The sequence below is a fragment of the Falco cherrug genome, chromosome 3 (assembly GCF_023634085.1).
Source record: "Falco cherrug isolate bFalChe1 chromosome 3, bFalChe1.pri, whole genome shotgun sequence".
Classification (NCBI taxonomy): domain Eukaryota; kingdom Metazoa; phylum Chordata; class Aves; order Falconiformes; family Falconidae; genus Falco; species Falco cherrug.
The window spans coordinates 92,741,756-92,763,540 of record NC_073699.1 but is presented as its reverse complement, the minus strand read 5'-3'; the positions used below and the strand labels follow the sequence as shown (position 1 = coordinate 92,763,540).

The 21,785-nt window shown below is 37.4% G+C and overlaps 1 protein-coding gene across 2 annotated transcripts in view; it reads right to left on the bottom strand.

Annotated features, from left to right (window-relative positions):
* The window catches only part of EXOC2 (exocyst complex component 2), a 133,601-nt gene that overhangs the window by 104,499 nt on the left and 7,317 nt on the right, over positions 1-21,785 (bottom strand). The window contains exons 1-4 of one of the 2 annotated variants that reach the window (XM_055704148.1): positions 17,507-17,637; positions 14,542-14,697; positions 9,076-9,252; positions 7,572-7,698 (exon numbers count right to left, since the gene is read on the bottom strand). In XM_055704148.1, coding sequence (XP_055560123.1) covers positions 7,572-7,698; positions 9,076-9,252; positions 14,542-14,659 — 422 coding nt within the window. In that variant the 5' untranslated portion in view covers positions 14,660-14,697; positions 17,507-17,637. Of the gene's footprint in view, positions 1-7,571; positions 7,699-9,075; positions 9,253-14,541; positions 14,698-17,506; positions 17,638-21,785 lie in introns of those variants that run through there. The other variant, XM_055704147.1, reaches the window with a different exon arrangement.

Below are 21,785 nucleotides of genomic sequence, written 5' to 3'. Positions count from 1 at the left end.
TTCAGAACATCAGTACATTTTCTCAGAAGACAAAAGAATAGATATAACACAAAAAGCACACACACTCACTCAACAAATATACCATTACCAAATGCTACTCATTGCAAGATTGTAAGACGTACGCATAGCAGTTTAAGCCTATGCATGAGCTATACAATTCCTAGGGGAAAAAACCCTATTTGAGAGAGGGGGAGAGAAACCCCAATAATTTAGCCAGGGATGTAATAAATTCCTGCAAATTACTTTTGCCCACAGACAGTGGGGCAGAAATGAAGGGTGGGGTTTCTTCAGTGTGATGTTTCGCTGCATTGAAAAGTTATTAGGAGCTTTTTTCCCAGCAGATGTACTTGTGCAGAACCATAAATTATCAATGCGTTTATGGGTACTTTTATCTGTGCAGACATATTTTAGACATAGTCACAACAGAGTAGAAATATGAATGTGAATGTGTGCAGTCTGTTAACAATATATTATACTCTGTGGTGTAGTATCCTCATTTTTATCATAAATTTTACCAGTAGTTTTTCCACTAACAGATAGAAGCAGCTTGTAATGACTTGGTACAGCTGTCTTCACAATTAGCTGCTCACTAAAAAGTTCAAACTGAAAGCAACTGTACTTCTAAAATGTCTGGCCTGGCCAGATGCATCTAAAAAGAGACTGATTCCACATATACACAAGTTTGTTTCATTAACTTCCATTAGTAAATTAAATAAGTCCTTGGAAGTTCTCATGAAAATCTGCTTACGGTTTACTTATAAAAAAGCACATATGTGACTTGAGAAAGTATTTCTGTTTTACTCATTTCAACATTATGGGGCAAATATGAACTAGTAGCAAAAACCGAGACTGAGCTGACATGCAATGAAATTGTTGATCTTTTTTCTGTTGATTTGCTCATTATACAAGAATCACTTCAGGAAGCAACTCTGAATACTTAATCATTGACTAGAAAGCAATCACTGTAAAAGAAACTTGAGAACCACAAACTGAATTCAGAAAACCTCAGAAAAAGAAGAGAGAAGTTCACCATCCTTGATAACTCCACATATTTCACTACCTTTATAATTTCAGCAAAGGTACACATATAGGATCTACATAGTAGTGCTTTCTGCTAGGTAGACTTCTATTTAAAACAGAACCAGACCCGGTACAAGACACGTAGTTAACATTTTTAAGTAGTCTCACTCATCCATCAGTAACGATTTTAAATATAAAAGTAGTTAAGATTTCACATGCTGTTTATATTCATAAGAACTAGAATTAAAATAAATTTGGTTTCAGTCCACTACACACTTTCACTTCCCTCAAACATATTTTAAGTATAGCTAATACAGTCATGCGGTATTAAATGTAGTGGTCCTTACTTCCATGTAAAGGCCATGCATGTCTGCTTTGTATTCAAAACACACAGGGTACAATCAATTCACTTGCACCGCACGCGCCCAACAATACAAGGCACTCCCTCTAGTAGCCCAAACTTTAGGTTCTCTATAGCCTGACACTCAATAAATCTAATTTAACATCACAGTCTATATTGGCTCTTACAAATTCTACTGCAGAACTTGTGCACATACAGAGCACTTATATTCTGCAGAGGTTTAAGATTAGTTGTATCTCCATGGGTAAATCACAACCTCCAAGTAGTCACAATTGAGTAACAACAACAGAATGCAATGGATACTCATGAGCAGAGCCTGACTATGAATGCAGCTTAGCAAGGTGTGATTTTTCTGTCAAGATTATTTTCCTCCCAGAGTTTCAAAATCTCATAGTATGCTTTTCAGCATACATGACAACATTTGCAGATTAAACGCAGGTCCCAAAACAGGATACAGCCACCAAAAGGTAACTTGAACCTCAATTCCACAGGAGTTTATAGGTCAAAAGGAGCAACTTTAAATAAACACAGATTCTGAATAGCAACCAGCATAAACAAGCTCCAGCTAGAGCTGCTGTACACTCCTCCCTCTGTCTGGTACCAGTCAGACTCCTAGAAGCAGGCTTTGTAGTAGCTCTACTGTGCTCATAATGCATGCAAGACGACCAGCATAAGGGACCCTGGAGTAGACTAAACACAACAAATCAGGAGGTGTTAACAAAGATCTCCAACAGCAAAAAGACAAGGATGCCCTCTGGCAATTACTCCCTAGTAGCATGGGTTTATCAGAAATACGACAACAAAATGACAACCATATTTGAGACATGGCAGAATGTGAGATATCTACTAAGAGGTTACAGGCTGGTAGCTGCAAGCGATGCATCAGCCTTACAAGCAGTTAAGTGCTACTATGTTTTTAAAGTCATAAAACTAGGACTATATACTGTGTACAGCATCATATACATATGTACATATGTACACATATATATTGTGTACACCTGCAGGTTTCATAATTTTTCCACGTGGATCTCTGATAAACGTTTTCACAAGCCCATCGCATTGAAGGATGAAACTGACTGCGTTTCCATACAAGCCACTTATAAATAAATATCAAAGTCTCCAGAAAGTCTTTTCCTATCTCATGGTAGCAAGCTGATGTTTACCATTAGGTGGCAGCGTAAGATCATCTGTTCCCTCCTCCCAGATGAACTGTTTTGGAAGCCGTCGTGGGAAGAGGGAAGCATCTGTACTGAGTGGGTGGATACAGAAGTATGTGGAATGTACTTAGCATGTCAGTATTTGCTTTCATGTACGAGATGGATCCACCATAATGACCTCTGCTACATGCAAAACAACAAACACTATTCAAAGATTTTCTAACCACCACTAGGTCTGACTGCTGTTACCGCTTTGCAGAGAATGGATTTTCTTGGTCTGACAGAGTAGGTAAAAGAGGCAGGGAACCTTTGATTAAGCAAGGACTTGTGCTGGAGAGGAAAAGTATGTGGTACAAATGAGCAAGCAATTCATTCACCAGTCTTACACATAACTAAATTTTCCACCAACAGATTTCAACCAGTGCCGTTACGAAACAAGCATCACATATTCCCTCCCAGAACCACTCAAAATTCTGAACAATCCTATGTTGGTAGGACATAACTACCAACTTGCTCTTGTAACAGCTCTAAACTGCAAAAACCAAAGTACTGCAACACCACTGTAAATGTCAGTATTTTCACACCAGGTTTCCACGTTTCTCAGTCTGAGGCGACTGCTCTGTATACTCTTTTTCTTCCTGCAAGTTACTTAAGCTTTCCGTAAGCGTTCCTGGCTACGTATGCTTAACACCACAGCCAGGAACACTCCTTGGGGAGGAAGGTGGCACAGACCTGCTTTGCACTTAAAGCCAGCATAAAGATGGTGACGGAAAACTAAAGCTTTGTATCAGTCTTTACTCCACTCTGAAAACCAAAAAACTAGAAATTAAAGATTAAATATTTTAAGTATCTATCTTCTGGTGTGAATGAAATACTTCATAGCACGCACACAATATGCAGTAAGCGACTGCAATGTAAGAAACCTCATCTAATGGAATCAGTTCTGTGTTTTGAAAGATGAACGCAGAACCATTAGCAAGGAAGGAGACCAATGTGTGCAAACATTCTTCTAGGAAAACATTTGTGACTTTCAGGATCACCACTGACACATAATAACCAGCAAGTTCAAGTTTCATTACAACAGAAATGATACTATTCAGCAAGTGAGATTCTTAGTTGTATGGCATGAGAACAACAATTGATTCTTAGAAAATATGAAGAACTTATCAGCCAGAAATTACATATACCTACTACCTGTTAAACATGTAGGCTGCAAGATATAATGGCTTGTACATTGCATATAAATATAATATTTAAAATAACTTGACTGTGTAAAAAACAACCAGGAGGATGAGTATATACCCATAGTTCTTACTTTGCATCCTTCCAACATTTGAATGTAAAAAGAAGATTCCAGTGCCTATTTTGAGAATATATTTTACTTCCACAATGCATCTACAGGCAGTATTCTAATTAATAGAATGTGTTAGACCCCCTGTTATCTAATTTACTGTCGAAACTTTTTGTTCACTTAAATCCCAGTCACTTGCAACTAAATTCCAATCGTTATGTCTACTGAGTCAGCATAAACGTATTTGTCTCTGTGCTTGCCTAATAGTTTAATGAAATGCTGTACTAAAGCACTTCTGCGCCTTACCAGATCTTTTTTGCAGTATACCCATGTCCCATTTGCAACACCTTGAAAGTATCCATCTGAATGATTCAAAAGCCACAATTAACTTTAAAACACATTTTATTTGGACAAAGTAACATGAACAATGTTTTAAAAAAGCCATAAAAGAAACTTTTAGAACTAAGCATAACCCATATTAAAAAGAAATAAAACTTTAAAAAAAATCACAACAGATAGGTGATACACCTCTTTCCCATGCTGCAGATTGTCTCTTCTGTATCATTTGCTGATGACTGACAACCACTTTCTAGAGGAAGGACTTACTTCAGTCTGCAGTCTAGCCACTTCCTACCTTCTCTTCAGCATGCTCCTATCTAGCTTATTCCTATCCTATTTTCTCACATCTGTTTTTCACTGTTTTTCTCCCTGGTCCTCTCTGCAAATGTTTATTTTGTTTACTATTTGCAGCACTAATATAAGGCACTCCTTTCCCTGAGCAGCCATTACGGTGCAAGGGTTGTAAATCCCACCAAGACAGATCAATGCTGAATGCTTCAGCTTCAAAATTAAAATACACCCCAAATTTTACACATTTTAAAATAGTTTAAAGAAGCCAAAGGTATTAACAAAAGAGAGATCCATTATGCTGCAGAGTCCCATCTCCTTGTATACGCAACTATCATTCATCCCCTTCTGTTAAAGCACCAAAATTCTAACAATTTATCACTTTAGTGACAGATTATTCCCATGTCTAGCAATAGTAAATGCTAGTATCTTGCTTATCTACTCCCTTTCTTAATTTATAATTGCTTTTTTTCACTACCTTGTACAACTTCTCGTTACTCACCCATCACATCAAGTATTTGCAAACATGTAAGTTTAGTTAAACCGTATGGTAGTAGAGATTATTTCATAAAAGTAAATATATTGCTCCTATTTCTCAAGGAAATTATGAAAGCTTTTCCATTGAGGGGGCACTTTCTAATTAATAACACAGGATGTTCCATCTACAGTCACAAGTATTAATACCATGCTCACCCATAGCACAAGGGCAGACCAGGCTTTTCCTCTCCTTCCCAATGAGAGTATTTGACTTCCAATTGACATCCAGTTCCCCCTCTCCATAACTTATTCCTCAATCCCTCTATAAAATTACTTGTTATATTGCCTAGTGTTCCTTCTCTCAAACAGGTAATTTTCAACACCACTGCTTGCAATAATCTTCACACCTCACCTCCAATAAACGAGGCTTGATACTATACTTGCCCAAAGATTTCCCTATTTCTCCCCCCCTCACAAAAAGGTTATTTCCTATCTGTACTTACACATTTCTGATGGGTTTTTTTCCCACATAAAATCTGAGGTTTCATTAACATGGTATTTTCTAATGCTTTTAGATGAAACATTTAAAATATAGTATCACTGGGTTTCTATTTAACAAACATCCAAACATTACTAAATTAAACAAATCTCAAACTAATGCTATTAGGTTTCTGGAAGACAATCCTTAATCTATCACATCAACACTGTCTGAACTGTAAGAACTACCAATTTTGGTTATGATGCCAAATAGTACATTAGACATTTTGTTAAAATAAGAACAAATTAAAAGTAACTATGTCATAACCATTGTATTTACAGAAAGAAGTATTGTAAGAAACCTATGGAGAGAGGACTACATAATCAAATTAGTTATATTGACTTAAATCCCAGATAAAATATTGGAAAAGCTGTTGCAGGGTTCAACTAATTCAACTAATCAGTTTTAATGTCAGCCAGTCGCACCTGTTTGTTACAATGTTTGAGAACGTATTATATTGGCTTTGAGATTAAGTGCTTCATTGAATAAAGTAACCAGGCAAAATTAGTATATCAGTTTAAAGGAGACTTGCTACCATAAGACTGATTACAGACATAGTTTTATGCGATGCCAATAGAACAGTACGTTACATGGACTGAAGTACTAACTATAAAAAAACCAAAACACCCAATACTTGAAGAAGCAAACTTGAGAACATATGTAGGTAAAGTTTTACTAAAGCCCACATTACTCTTTCACCAGTATTTGCATCATCACCAATAACACCTTTATGACCAAGATTTTTTTTATAAATAGTTGGTAAAAACATTAAGTAGAAAGACTGTCATCTGAACTAAGATGTCAACGAAGAAACAAATAGAGGAACACAGTCAAATGCAAAAAGAAACAGTCAAGATAAAGGAATCCAGGCCATCCCTACAGAATAACGAGCAATTGTGCCAGCAGCAAAGTAGCAACTCAGAGAATCAGCTAACAAGCCACTCACTGCTAGTTACCAGTGCAGCACTGTGGTAAAAAGGATTACTGTTTTTTTTAGTTTATGAACAGGAAAGGGAGACTGGAGGAGAGACAGGAAGTCTTCTAGTAAGATACTGGAATATTGTCCACAGTCCTAGAGTCAACATTTTAACAGGACTGGAAAACTGGAGAAGATGAAAGTAGTACCTGTCAGAAGTTACATCACGAGATGGAGAAAAATACTTACAAAGAGACAAAATCTTCAATGTAGTACAAAAAAATTGGGTTAGTACTTTGAAAAGAAAGAAATATACATACTCAAACTAGGAAAAAAAACGTACAGCCAGAGGCTGGAAGGTGATGACTGATCCACTGGAAATCCCATATGGGTTTTGAGAAAGCGCAGGTTCCCCATCAGAACAAGGTAACAACAGATGCTGCAGATTCTCTCCAATGCATTCCCCCTCACAGACTATTCAGCAGAGGAGACCCCTAGCAATAGTTAAATTTTAAATACCCTTTGGTTTTGGTAGGGCTGGTATCTTGATCAAAAGAAATATTATTCCTGATGCTATTTCTAGGAGTTGGGCAGGTTTGGAGCCCAAAAAGTGTCCCATTTAAAGCCTTCTAATTCCATTTATCACTCACTATAAAGTTTCTATTTCAGAAAAAAAGTATGTCGTAAATTCCACCGTACTTACTAACAAAAGTAAGGAAGTCTGTGGGTTGGAAAACAGTATTAATATTTCAATAAACTAGCTGATGTGGTATAATAAATCACATTTTACAGTGCAATTTTAGCAACAGATAGCAATCTAAACATCCTTAAAAGCCCCATGAAACTCAAATGCAACAGTAAGTATTCCATAGCTACAATGTATAAATCCAAAGCCTTAGGTTATTTACCAATCCTCAAAATCTAAACACCACTGGGGTTCAATATATCAGGCTTTTCGATTATCTACAGTTCTAATTGATGGTACAAAAAGGAGGATTATGAAGCAGGATAGAATGTGCACTAACAACTCTTCTGAGCACCAAAGAGCACACCAACAGCTAATATACGTATGGGGTTTTTTAAATCTTTCCCTACCCTGTAAACCATTAAACTTTTCTGGAATTCACTAAGGCACATATAGAGAAAACCACTAAAAATGTGGATTAAAGGCATTTGGTACTCACTTGTCTATCTCAATACCAAGCGGATTAGCTGGACGTAGGGACAAGGGGGGAATCCCTTTGTTCCTATCAGTGCGCATGTCATAATAGTTCATTTCATCCACCCAGACAGCAGACTGATCCAAGATACCTAGAGAAAACAAAGCACAGATCCTTAAAACAACAAGGGCAGTCCAGCACCATCAACTTCTGACATACTGAATTAATTTGAAAAATCCTGATAAATATAAAATGCATGCCTAGGTAATATATTGGAAGATACATGGCAAAACAACCTGGATGCAATTACGCTAAATTATTTTATTATAGCTGCTGAAAAGGTATTCATGGCTGGGTATCAAATATTACCCTCTTACAGAGCACATAGTTTCATATACCTAAAGAGCATTTTCCTAATCACAGAGTATTAATATTTTTTCATTCCTCAAACTATTTTGATATCTGTCCAAATTTTGTCATCTATTACTTTCAAACCGAGCAATTACCTGGAGGTCATCTTATTTGCATATACTAGGGAAGATTGGTTTTCTGTGCCACTCACTAGCCAAAAAGTAAGTAAACTCTGGCCACATGCCAAGATGGATGACTCAAAGGACACAGGACTGACTTACAACAAAGCATAAAGGTGAGGCACAATAGGTCTTGGCCCTCAGCCAAAAGTGCAGCCAGCCTTACTCTTGGCCATGCCCTTCTCTAATATACCCATCAGATGCTCAGCACCAGAGATTACCCCATTTACCTGTTTTTTAAATATCAATTCTCCTCGCCCATCACCAAAAGCTTCACTGTGTGACATATGCACTTGATTCACCTTTCTATTATTAAGATCTTAGTACAGCTTGGGAGAAATCGGGTGTTATTTAACTGAGAGAAAAAAGTCTAAAATGGTTCTTGTGGGAACCCCTATGTTAGAAAAGATAACCATCCAACTTCATCAATGAAGTGTTCTGAAAGAAATATTTTCAATCCAGAGAGTATTTAGACTGGATTCTAGATTAAGCAGAGGTCTGCTTGGCCACATCATTTCAATCGTTAAGCATCTCATGAGAAATACTTCAGACTTCCCATCTTTCAGGATGGTTTGAATTACAAATAAGAAATGGCACTGAGGATTCAAGTTTCTTTAAAGGATTAACTGTCAGCTCAGGATTCAGGTGTGAAGCTCATGAGCTGGTTTATATTTTGTATTAATCTAGTACACCTAAGGTAATTAAAAATTCTTAAATTTTAGAAGCTTAGTGCTATTCCTTACAGAAAAATAAAGGGCTACTTTTCATTAGTCATTGAGGGCTTTAGCAGGATATTGAGATAGCAGGATTAATTTCATGTATACCATGAGCTTATCTATGTATATATTTGCACATTTTATTGATACACTCTGCTTCTAGACAATTGAAGAACTGTCCTGAGGTGGATCCATTTTAAACATGAATTTTATTTAAAAAGGAACTCAGTCATGTATTTGTTTAGCAAAGAAAACAGATGTGAATTTGAACAAGAAAAATACCTATTTTTTCAGGTTTAAGCAGTTTGAAGGAAACAGTTGAAGTTCCTTTGCCACCAGACTTTGTAGTAACAATAATGTCTCCCTTGTCATTTTTAGCCTGTCCAACTCGACACACAATTTTACTGGCAGACATCCATTCAGCAGTTAGCAGACAGTTGTGCCCACAGATTGTTAAACCTGGGAAAAAGAAAAGAAGTAATACGCTACCGTGAATAGAAGTACCTTTTGAAATTCTGTAACACAAGTACATTTATGATGCTTCACATACTTTACATAAACATATGACCCTTCTCGAATCCCTTACAGCCAACTACAGTGAAAGTCACAAAAACATGTTTCAGATGTTCCCTAAGTGATTTCAGGTCTTTTATCCTAGCGACACTTCATATGATACACACAAGCGCTGCCTGAAGCTTATTTTAATCTTTTCCACCAGTTATGGCTGTTCTACTGCAACTTTTACTTCATGTTATACAATAGATCTTCTGTCTACAAGACACTAGAGGACTACTGTTCCATATTGTACTTCTATGAAACTTTCATCAAAACTGCATGCAAAAAATCTTTCATAGGTTCACTCCATATGACTTTGAATAGCAAAAAAAAAAAAGAATCACTGCAAAATATTCAGAATTAAAAATGTTTTTTTCAACCCTATCTGTTTAGCTAAACTTTTGTGGACACAGGAGGCATTTTTTGGTCAGAAAAGTATTAATTGACAGATAGTCTGTTCCAGTCTTTTCTGTTCAAAATGCATGATGCAAGACTGATTCTGCCGAATAAACTACCCCTGTTTTATAAAAGAATAGTCATGTAATGTTCATCTATTTCCTCTTCTAAACTTCCTCGTAACAGAAGTACAAATGACGAGTCATGAAATAACAATATAACATACATTTTGGCCATGAAGCTCTCTCACAGGAAGACTGTGGCATATTTTAGTATGTTCAAGCTTTAGTGTTTTAGAACACCTCTTAACACTTAAGTTTCAAGGTACACCTTAATATAAGGTCCAGCGCTTCCTGGGGTTTCATGTTAAATCAGTCTGACCAGCTGATCAAGCTGACTGATCAATGTGACCAATCCTGGTCAGATCAAGACTCTGAATGCTGGAACAGATGGACTGTTTTCTCAGATCCAGAGCAACAATTTCCATATTCCTAATCAGAGTTTTATTGATTTGAAGAATTGGCAAGACCCCAATTTCTATAGCATCGATTTGGAGAACTTCATTAGATTCTTCTTTAGTAACACCCTTACCTAGAAACATTTTGCCTTATGTCCAAAAGGACAAGGCTGTACTGGAGTATAAATTAGTCAGGCATAGCAGTTCCTCCCCTGTTGGCTTGGCTTTTGTTTTTAATTTCTAGAAAGCTCTGATCAATTTCAAAAATACTTACAGACAAAAGGGTCAGCACATGTGGCTCCGTACCAAAGCTTCACACTTACTTTTTCTCACAGTTTAAGTCTCTGACATTATACAGCAGACAAATTTGGCAGTTTTCATAGTTGTCAGATGTAAAAATGCCTTACTCCCTGCCAAAAACTACTTTCAAAATGAAATTCAATAAAAAACCCCCAAAAAACAGAAAGGCACTGAATCTTATTACAACTGAAAGCAATTTTACTTGAACAAGGACAATAGATTTGTTTCTTAAAAGATGCCTGAATAAAGGGAGACGGTGGGTGGGTGTGGGGGTGTGTGTGCGCACGAAGGTGGAATAGGATACACACACGTTAAAAAAACCTTAAAATAATAAAAAAAAGTTTGTGATGTTATTTATTTACAACATTCTAATCAGGCCAGTTTTTATTTTTCAGAGGGGAATAAAAAAACCCACACAATTATGATGCATGGCTTTTAACCTTACGTTATATTATTACATCTCTTCTGGTTTTATGCTAGCAACCTCTCTGAGGGAAAAAAAAAAAGGTTGTGGTAGGAACTGAGACTACCTGAAAGAATTTGTCTGAACCCTTCATAAAGAAGTTTTCACCCTGGAATTTCAAAGGTCTGGATTCATGCTTGAATTAAGTACTACTTTAAAATCAAGATCTGAGCTATAGCAATTTAACAGTGTAAAAAAGCTTTGAACAAATGTTTTAAAGATTGTTGTACCAATTATTTTCTACTCATTGAAGGTTTGTACGGTTCCCAAGAAAACAAGATCACAAGATCTGACAGTTCTGAAATGGAAGGTAAGAGCCTTTGTCTGCATCTTAAATGCAAAAGAAAGTAAGTGTCTATTAACATTTCATGTACCGCACTAGATACAGTAATGGCACAATTTCTAAAACAAATAAAGGTATGTTGGAGGAGACCTTTTGATAGTACAGAAAGAGAAAACTTGCTTTAAAATAAAATTTCGTTTTAATCTTTTGCATGATACAAAGATCTCTGAGAACATCACACTTGGGTTCAATCTTTCATGTGCCTTTCAGCAAGTAGGCACAAGTAATTCTCTTACTGAGACTTTTCAATTTTGGTTAAGTTCATATATTGACAATTTTACAATGCCTGCAAAATGCAGCTGCAAATGTTCTAAGAGACAAACTAAACCCTGAGAGAACAAGTGCTACAGGTATCTCCTGGATTTGACTTTTTGTACCAAGCTATAGTTACAAATAAAAAAAAAGTTTATTTGATACAAAGATACAAAGAGATTACTAGAAGGCTCTCTCTTAAAAGAAAGAAAAAGGCATGTTCTATTATTTGATATTCTGTTTATATATAAACAGGTATCTACCTCCCCCTTTACTCCACTCTCGTGAGACCCCACCTGGAGCACAGTGTGCAGTTCTGGGGTCCCCCAACGTAGGAAGGACATGAACCTGTTAGAGCAAGTCCAGAGGAGGGCCACAAAGATGACCAGAGGGATGGAGCACCTCTCCTACGAAGACAGACTGAGAGAGTTGGGGTTGTTCGGTCTGGAGAACACAAGGGTCAGGGGAGACCTTACTGTGGTCTTCTAGTACCTAAAAGGGGCCTGCAGGAAAACTGGAGAGGGACTTTTTACAAGGGCATGAAGTAGTGATAGGACAAGGGATAATTGCTTTAAAATGAAAGAGGGTAGATTTAGATTGGATATTAGAAATAAATTCTGCACTATGAGGGCGGTGAGGCACTGAAACAGGTTGCCCAGAGAAGCTGTGGATGCCCCATCCCTGGAAGTGCTCAAGGCCAGGCTGGAATGGGCTTTGGGCAACCTGGTCCAGTGGAAGGTGTCCCTGCCCATGGCAGGGGGCTTTAAATTAGATGATCTTCAAGGTTCCTTCCAACCCAAACTGTTCTATGATACATAAAAGAGTTTCTTGTTTTTCATTTTACTCTAATGCATCTCAAATAACAAATTATAAAACCCTCACTCAAACTTGCTTAAATCTTGTGCCTACAAAGGCTCACTTTTGCAAGTGTTTCCATTCAAGTCACAGGGAATATTTACATGCCTAATTCAACCATGAAAAGAAATCTTTACATGTCTTAAGCCTTAGTCACTATACTGGAGAAAGCTGAGAACTGAACTAAGGGGGAAAAAAAAAAAAAAAAAGACATTTCATTATTTTTTTATATTTACCTCCAAGGGTGAGGTTATTAGCAGCTCTATGTTACAAGCGTTACTCCAAAAACATAAGAGAAAAAAACACTAGCAGTTAAGTCAGCTGTAATATTGAGGCACAGTACAGAAGATGTCTTCTTTCCCAGAACCCAGAACTGATCACTTCTAAGAGGATCATACCAACAAACTAGTGAGGTTATCAAACTACATCAACTACACAAATACACAGAAACATACTCACCTTTTAACATCATCAGTTATTTGATTATTTCTCAATAAAGATTCATTAGTATACCACAACCTTGCCTAGCAGCTCAGGAAAACAGTACTTCCCCTTCTGAGAGACAGCAAACTGAAGTGAAGGGGAAAATTGTAGTAACTTATGCTTGGCCATAAAGTTCATTGTGGTGACCATGAATGGAATTCAGGAATCTTGGTTTACAGCCATGAAGTGAAATATTGTTTCTAACAAAGCCAAACAAAATTCCAATGGACTTCAAAGGAGTCATGGTTCCACAACAAATTAGATAAATTGTCTCTAACATGAATACTGAAGTACTCATATGCTTAACTTACAAAAGAAATAAGGGAAACTCCAGTAATAGTTAACTTGGATTTCCAGAAGATTTTACGAAATCCTTCGCAAAAGGCTTAAGAAAATTAAGCAGCTATAGGATATGATCCTCAAACAGATAAACAGCTTGTTAAGATAGAAACAGGATTACAGTAAATGGTGTGTTTTCACTGAGGAAAGTTTCCACAGGGCATGGGCTGGGATCACTTATGTTCAAGATATTCATAAAAGACAACATGAAGAAGTTACAAAGTTTGCTGATGACATTGATTTATTCAAAATGTAAAGACCGTAAAAACTAGAAAAAATGCGGAACAGGCCTTGTGTGATTGACTGGATGCACTATAAAACCACAGCTGAAATTTAGTGAACAAAGACACGATACACACAGGCAAAACTTTAAATTCACAGATGACAGGCTCAAACTAACTACTAACCCTCAAGCATTAAATCATGGGCCTTTAATAGGCAGAACAATGAAAAACATTAGCTCAATGCTTAGCAGGAGCTATACATAAAACAGAGTCCTATGGAAGTAATACAAAACAAAAGTGAAAGTACAGTATTATGCCACAGCGTATTCACATCTTGCACACCGCATGTAACCAAAATGATGTTCACCCATGACTGGTAGTGAAACCAAAAGAGATTCACTGAAGAGCAACAAGAAGGGTCAAAGATACATGCAGAAAATTTAAACATGCCAGGACTTTTCAGTGTGGAAAAAAAAGCAACAGACCAGTGATGATCAAGATCTGTATGGTCAGGAGAATCAGAGAAAACTGTTTGTTCCCTCTTTCAACACAAAAGTTATGATGATTCAAATAAAGTTACATTGTTAAAATCAAAACAGCAAAAGAAATGGTTCTTCATATAATGTGTAGCTTAAATCGTTGAACCCCCTTTGACAAAACTGTTGTGGTTACACAAATTGACCTTTGTACTAGTTCAAGGAATAGCAACACTCAGTGACTTTCGCAGTATGTTGAAAACACTTCTGATACGAAAGTCTTCATGCTGAAATTCTCAGTGCAAGGGAAAGTAACAAAGGATAATGTCATTACATCTACCCTCTTCTAGTATGCTTGCATAGACATTCACTCTTGGTGTTCAGCATGAGACAAGTCAGGCTAAGGGGTTCATCTAGCAAAGTATGATCATTCTGATGAGTTATACATCGGCCAGCATCCCTGTGGATTCAAGCACATACTTGTGAAAAGGGCATTCCTCATAACACACAACACAGATGACTACCATGCAAAAAAATAAATCTCTAATCATATTCCAAATGTGATAGTCTACAGTCTCAAAAGAAGTTTTTTTTCCTCAACTTACCTATGAGGTCTGTAGGCCCAGTCCCCAAATTTTCTCCTCTAATTGTCACTTTTGTCCATGAAATGCCTTCATTGGGAGAGATGCCAGTTACAAGTGGAGGCTGCCGTGCTCGAGACATGATGTCTACTCAGTTACTGAAAACCGAGTTGCTTGTGTCTGTTCAGCAAGAAACAATCATTTAAAGAAACAGTAATTATGTAAAAATTACTAAAAACTTTTAAAATGTTCTTTAAAATGGTAGAGAAATGTGAATGGAAGTGTGGAACATCACCCTCAAAGTCTTTTTTGCTCCAAAGAATACCTGCACCTTTGCACTTTTTTTTTTTTAACTACAGCTCTAGTTCTGAACTATAAATAAAAAATATATTCAGAAAAATATTAAACCCTCAAAATGCTTAATGAAACTATCACACACACTCTAAATCACTTATGTCAGAATTCTAATAAGCCTATTCAATCCTCTATTAGAAAGCTATTATTGTATTCCTTGGAAAGTTTAGAATTGCTAAGCTAAGTAATAGACCATGAGTAAACATTCGGATAACTTCCCCATCAAAATTAGACTTACTGCCACAGACAGTCCCATGGGAAGAAGCCCCCAGCACTTATTTGTACAAAGCATTAACTTTAACGTAAACTGAGAAAATTAAAACATTACAGACACTACAGTAGCAGAGAACATCAACAAAACAAATAATATCCCAACAGAAATGTACATAAAATTATTGAAGAAGCATTTCCAGAAGAATATTCCTTTGCACCTGAAATTACAGGAGTCAACTCCAGTCAGGATAATTAGCTCTGTAATACAAACACCAACAGGGCAGGCATGTTATGCAGCCTACATTTAGTTTACTATGCAACTGATCACAAATTCCTTTGGCTTATTAGCAGTTTCCTTTGTACAGCTCCGCAGCTGTAAGATGCAAACTAGTAGAACCTGAAGCACGTTAGATCCCACCAACTTCTCCACTTTTACATCACCAACTGAACATAGAACCTGCCCATAGGTACACAGGTCTTACAGAAGTCATAAGGCAGGCAAAAAAAGTTTCTTTGAAGGATTTCCACAGTAATTTTGCATCACCTACTGCATTTCATGACTCCTGAATTCTTCTGCTAAGAGACAACATCATCCTTAACATTCCTAGTAAAAAAAATTTAATTTGGTACTCTGGAATTTAGCTATCTATAATCAGTTTCTAATAGGAATTCATCTGGATTGGAAAGGTAAGAACCAAAAATAACCTACAGGAAGCAATGTTTTTATTTCTAAGAAAATTCAGGAATGATGAAACAGGTCAGCATTCAAAAATCTTAGGTACACATATAGAACACTTTAGTGTACACAACTTTAAAAGTTCAGGTTGGTAAAAAAATCAACACGGAATATAACCAAGCTTCATAAGGCTTCTCTAACCTATTTTTATTTTGGATCAAGGTATATTTTCTATTTTTACTTGCAAATAGTTAAGTCCCTGAAAACCAGAACCTCTGTAAATCATCCCTAACAATAAACTGCAGTGAAGTTGCAGTTTCTAAGCACCTACATTTAGGAAATACCAGAATATCTTTGTTTCAGCCACTTCTGCGTACACAAAATAGATTCATTGTATCCTCATACACCCTGCTTCCACACAACCTCCCCAAATTTTTCATCATTACTAGATAGATCTGCCATGGGGATCAAAGAAGCTCCCATCGATGGGTTTCTTTCTTCATGTTCTGAAGTTGGAACGCACACTGAAAATGAAGATAGAAATCAAAAAGGCAGGAATAAGGAGGAAGATCTTGTGGTGAAAGTAACCGAATAGTGCCCCCAGGACATGATCGTGTCTCTATCTATATCACAGATACATAGCAGGTCACTTATAATAAAACTTTACAATGACTTTTTTTTTTTTTTCTTCTCAGTTTCTGGGTGTCCACCTTCAGCCCAAAGTCACAGCTGGAGTCAGTGTGAAATGTAGCCTGAACATCGGAAATGCTGTACAATGCTCCAAAATACTCACTTCCTGAGAAACCACCTCAAATCTAAAAATACATTTGATCTTAAATACCCATTTCACATACAAATTCATTAATATGGAAGAAGGATTTAGGTACTCTGAACACCATAAAACTACTAGAACTTTTGAGACTACATTTGAAGAGTGCACAATTCATAAGAGACGCAGATTCCTGTTGAACAAGCAAGAACACAGTAAGTTGCAGTATGTGAGCCATGTCCAGTACATGAAGGAAGTCTGGTAAGAGCCCATGATAACACACGCAACATATGCCGGGAACTAAGGTGGTTTGTTTTGGTTTTGTGTTTTTAACTGGCAAACATAATATTTCTTGACTGGTTGACTTCACAACATTAAAAATTACATTATGTTTTTAGTAAAACATTAATTCCCCAGTTTTTCGCAAAAACAAACTGATGAGAACAGGAATTTAGTGCCACATGGATGCTCTCGTAAGTCTGTATGTAAAATACTGGAACCTTTAACATGAACCCAACATGAGGCTAGAGAACTGAGTACTCAACAGATGCAATCTATAACCTTGTGGGTATAACAGCACTGAAGGAGAGGAGGACTGTTACCAGCAGATTACAAAGAAATCTGCTGACAGTCATCTCCAGTACAGAAGAGAAGGCTGTGCTCTGGCAGGCAGTCCCCTCCCTCCTGCTCCCTCATAACCTACTCCTTCTTTCCCAACACTGTTTTTTCCCTCCTCGCAGAGACATCTAGACAGTCTTTGCCTCACTTCAAATCCGAGGCCAGGTCCTAGTCTTGCAGCTGAACTACTTCCTGCTCCTGTCCTGCCGATTCGCCCTCTGACTTTTTATACGTAAATTCAAGCAGGGAGGGAGAGGAGTGTTAATATCCCAATTCTCCTTTCAAATCCAGACGCCCTGGTAATTCCCCTTCCTTACCTCCCATTCCTTACCCCAAGCCTTCCTGTCTAGATAGCCCACCTGCACTACTGTTGGTCCACGTCATTGCCACAGGTGAAAGTGACAGACCCAGATAGTCCTGGAGCCACAATGCTTGCCCAGCTCTCCTCTCATCTGTGCTGCATTTAACTCTGCCATTACCACAGCATCACCTGCCAAAACAATGGGCAGCACAATAGAAATTAAGCTTCCAATTCCCACTGCTATACCTAATATTACTACTTGGAGCAATCAGAATCCAAAAAATGCAGGGAAAGTCTTGTTTATTCCTGTACAAGACACATATGCACAGAAGTTCGGACCTTTCAGTCTGAAGTTTCCTCTGCAGTCCTGTGCAAAGAGGATCTCAGAGAAGCATCAGGTGCCCAAGTTTACTTACAGCAAGGAGGACAAACTGCATCTCTTCCTTGTAATCTTATCTACACGGTCTTTGCAGCTGTCCTCACAGATCCTCAGCAAAGCTTGAGGATATACAACAGCTGTAAAGAAACAGTGGGATCATATCCCCACATACACAGCTAGGAAACAGCACGTGTCTAGATACCAGTAAGACAACATAAAGCACCTCTGTGAGCAATTTTTTGTAAAAATTTTTATAGAATGTTAGTCAGTAACACAGATGTAAAAAAGCCATCTTGAGGAACTCAGTGGTAATATGGAGAGAAAGAAATCTTGAGGAAAACAAGTGAAATAGAAGCTACTTTGGTATTATTTGGTTGATTCTCTCCCCCTGCCAAAAAAAAAAAAAGTTACAGTTCCCTTGCATTGCAACCATTCTTTCTTTCAAAATACCTAGGCACACAGGTAATTGGCTTGAATCAATACCAAAACTCAAAACTAATATTACAACATATTTTTCTGGATTTCAGAAATTGGCACTAGATCCCCCTTCATGATGAGCTAAATAAATGTAATAAAAATGCTGAGCCTCCCAAGGTCTAATATTTCTTCTAAAGTATTTCCATACTTACTGCAGAATTGCTTTAAAATACCTGACTGGAATGAGAATACCACAGTAAATCTCAACACATTACAAAAGCACTACGGCACTGAGATGCTCTATTATTATTAAACAGCAATTGGATTCATTTATTTCAAAGAGTGAGTGAAGGAACTCTATGGAATCTGTCCTTACTACAAACATCAAACAAACACTTGGGGGCCTTCAATTCATTTATACTCCTCCTCCTCCTGACAAACATGCCGATAGTTAAAATGACTGAACTGCTTATCGGGAAGCCTAGCCAGTATACTACTGCAGCCCAAAAGCAAGTTTCTAATTTTTAAAAAAATTTTTTTTCAAAGCAAAGCTGAAAAAAATAATTACTTTTTCATTTCATGAAAAGATACAATAATCTAATGAAGAGGTTTTGTTGCAATTCTATGCACTGCCCTAAAGAGAAATTATATTCTTTACAAATATGTATTATGTGTAAAATAATACAAAACCAAGCAACCCTCGTACTGAAAGACTGCTTCTTATACGGACTAGGGGCAATTGCATACGTTTTCTATACAAGATACTTCCTTTGAGGAGCCAGGCTCACTGAAGAAATGTGTTAACACATCTATTTTTTTGGAATGGGCAATGTTATTCTACACTAACCGAGGTCTCTCTCCCTCCTAGTCCTCCCCACCTTTTTTTTTTTTTTTTTTGCAAAAAACCTTCATTTCCTCACAATATCTCCCCAACAGTTTAACATGGATGACATCTGTTTGACTGCTCCCATGATCTTACCCATATTATTATATTATTCTGTCATAATTCTTGTTATGAAAGTGCAAGGAATTAGAAAGCCTCTGCAAAGACCACCTACTACAAAGCCATCTTGAAAAATGCCTTTCATAAACATCTCTTTGTCTTTACATGAGCTTCTCAAATAAACTGTCCTCTCACAAAGGTTTGGTTAAAAAAAAATAAGAAAACCAGACTACTCTGAACATTACAAGCTTGCTAAAGAGGAGACACCTTCACTCTATCCTAAGAAAAGCCACTTTAAAAAGAAATAATGAAAAAATGAAATATTGTCCAACATACGGGAAAATACATGTCTAGTTGCTTTTTTGACTTTTGAAAACCCTCGTCTGGTTTAAAAGGAAAGTTCTTAAACAGGTTTCCCCATTCAACTTTCAATGGCAAGCAGAAAAGAAACACAAAGCGCCAATAGCTACCATATCTGTTCTGTAAGGCAGAGTACTGCTTACCACTCTGGAAGTACTACCAGAATATGAAATAAGCAAACAACAGAAGTTCAGGATGTAAGGATATTAAATTGGCTGGTAAGTTCAAAACGCAAAAGAAAAACAACAAACATCATGAAGACATTGAACTTCAGAAGATGAGTAACAATCAGGTGCCACCTTACAAATTTCACCAGTGGAAAAATTGGCAGTTGAAGTGAAGGAGTTTCTGACTTCAAAAATAAGATAGCAAATTGGTTCCAGTGACTGAAAATCCAGTTAAGTTTTCAGCGGTAGTTTGTCATAGACACTGAATGTAAAAGACTCTCCCGGAGGAAGACAGACTCAAGGTCAATGCAAGTGCCATGGTCATCTAGCAAAGGGAATCTAAGCTGTCAAGAAGGGAGGAAAGAAAAAGCCTATTTGTCATTGTTGAGGAAGTCTAAAGCTACAAGCAAGCATGCAAGTCTTCAGGTAACAGTTATTTATTTGTTCTCACTCATATATACGTGACAGAATACAAATTCAAAATTTTTCAGGCAGGAACAGCAGGAACAACCAAAGCATCACCCATGTTCAAATTACAGTATTCCTCAGATGATGTTGTTTACTTTCTAAAAGACAAACCAACCTGAAAACAGTAGGTAAGGTACTCTTCTCACACTAACATTGCAGCATTAAATGCTTTCCAAATGAATAGATTTATGAAACACCCTTTTTTAAACAAGCAATAAATACGCAGATTCCAGAACCTAGGTGCTGGCCTTTTCACCTTAAACTACACAAACTTGTGCTTCCACTAAATAAATATAATAATTTGTTTTCACTAGAAAACCCAAGAAGTCCCCTGAGTACAACACACTATGACAGAGTCAGTGAAGGGACACAGCAAATGACCCCAAGAAGGATGACAAAGCAAAAAGTTTCCTGCGTTTGTACTCAAAACCATTACAAAATGATGGAAAACACTATTGCAACCTTTTCTGTGCTTTATCTTCCCAACAATATAAATTCAGACAGACAATCCACATAAACCAAGGTTTGAAAGCATCCACAAAGCAGCACTGTGAAAATAACTGACATTTATTAACCCCTCTGGAGATCTGAAGTGCCCTAGAATTTCCACAGCCTTCAACACTGCATTAATAATACAAAGTCCATTCTGCAAGCCTGCCAGAAAAGACTGGGAAGTGAATAAGCTAAACAATGCTGAAATTCCAAGTGATATTAAGAATCTATGCATGTTTATTTAAATAATAAAAGAAGACTTGTCAATTTAAACAAGAAGTGCCCACGAATCTTACATTTGGGGGGAGGGGGGCGAACCTCTTCAAAACACCACTAAGCTACTTATAATGAAAAGATGAACAAACATAAGAAAGGGGGTAATTTCACTGTCACAGAGGAAAAAAACAAAGCCTCATTTGTCTTGCCCTGTCATATCCGGCATGTTGATTCAAGCCAATATTAACACTGACAAACACATCACCCTACAGGACAACATTACATGCCAAAATCAGTTTCAATTTGGGAAGATGTGCAAGTTTTGCAATGGAGAGCACAAAAAGAAAAGATTTGGAGTATTAAATGACATAATACGACACCCTCCTCTTTTTAAAAGGGCTCATGAATATTCCAGTCAGTCACGAATTATTATACATTATAGCAATTTTAGTTTTAGGGTAGCCAAGGAATAAGCGCAGCAGTTTTGCTTTCACAATAGCCGTGCTCTCCTGTTTCCTCCGTTATCGCAGAAGTCCTGCTTTCCTTAACCCAGCAAGGTACATCTTCATGGCTATATATCTTGACAGAGCGAAAGCAAAATAATCGCAGCACTCAGCGATGCCATTAACATTTCGGAGTCACAAGGGATTAAAAGGCTGGACCCGAGGCAGATGCTGCGAGAGCCCTCGGCAGAGGAGTTCAGCGCCCGCTGCAGCTGCGAGGGATTGACACCGCTCACTGTGGAACCCAGCTCAGGAGAAACTCCGGGCACAGTTCCGGCATCCGAAATAAATTAAAGTAAACAGTGTTGCTCTCTCTCATCCACTCTGTTAGCAGCCTCTCAGTTGAGCTGGAGACCACACACCCAGACCACACAGCACCAGCTGAACTCACT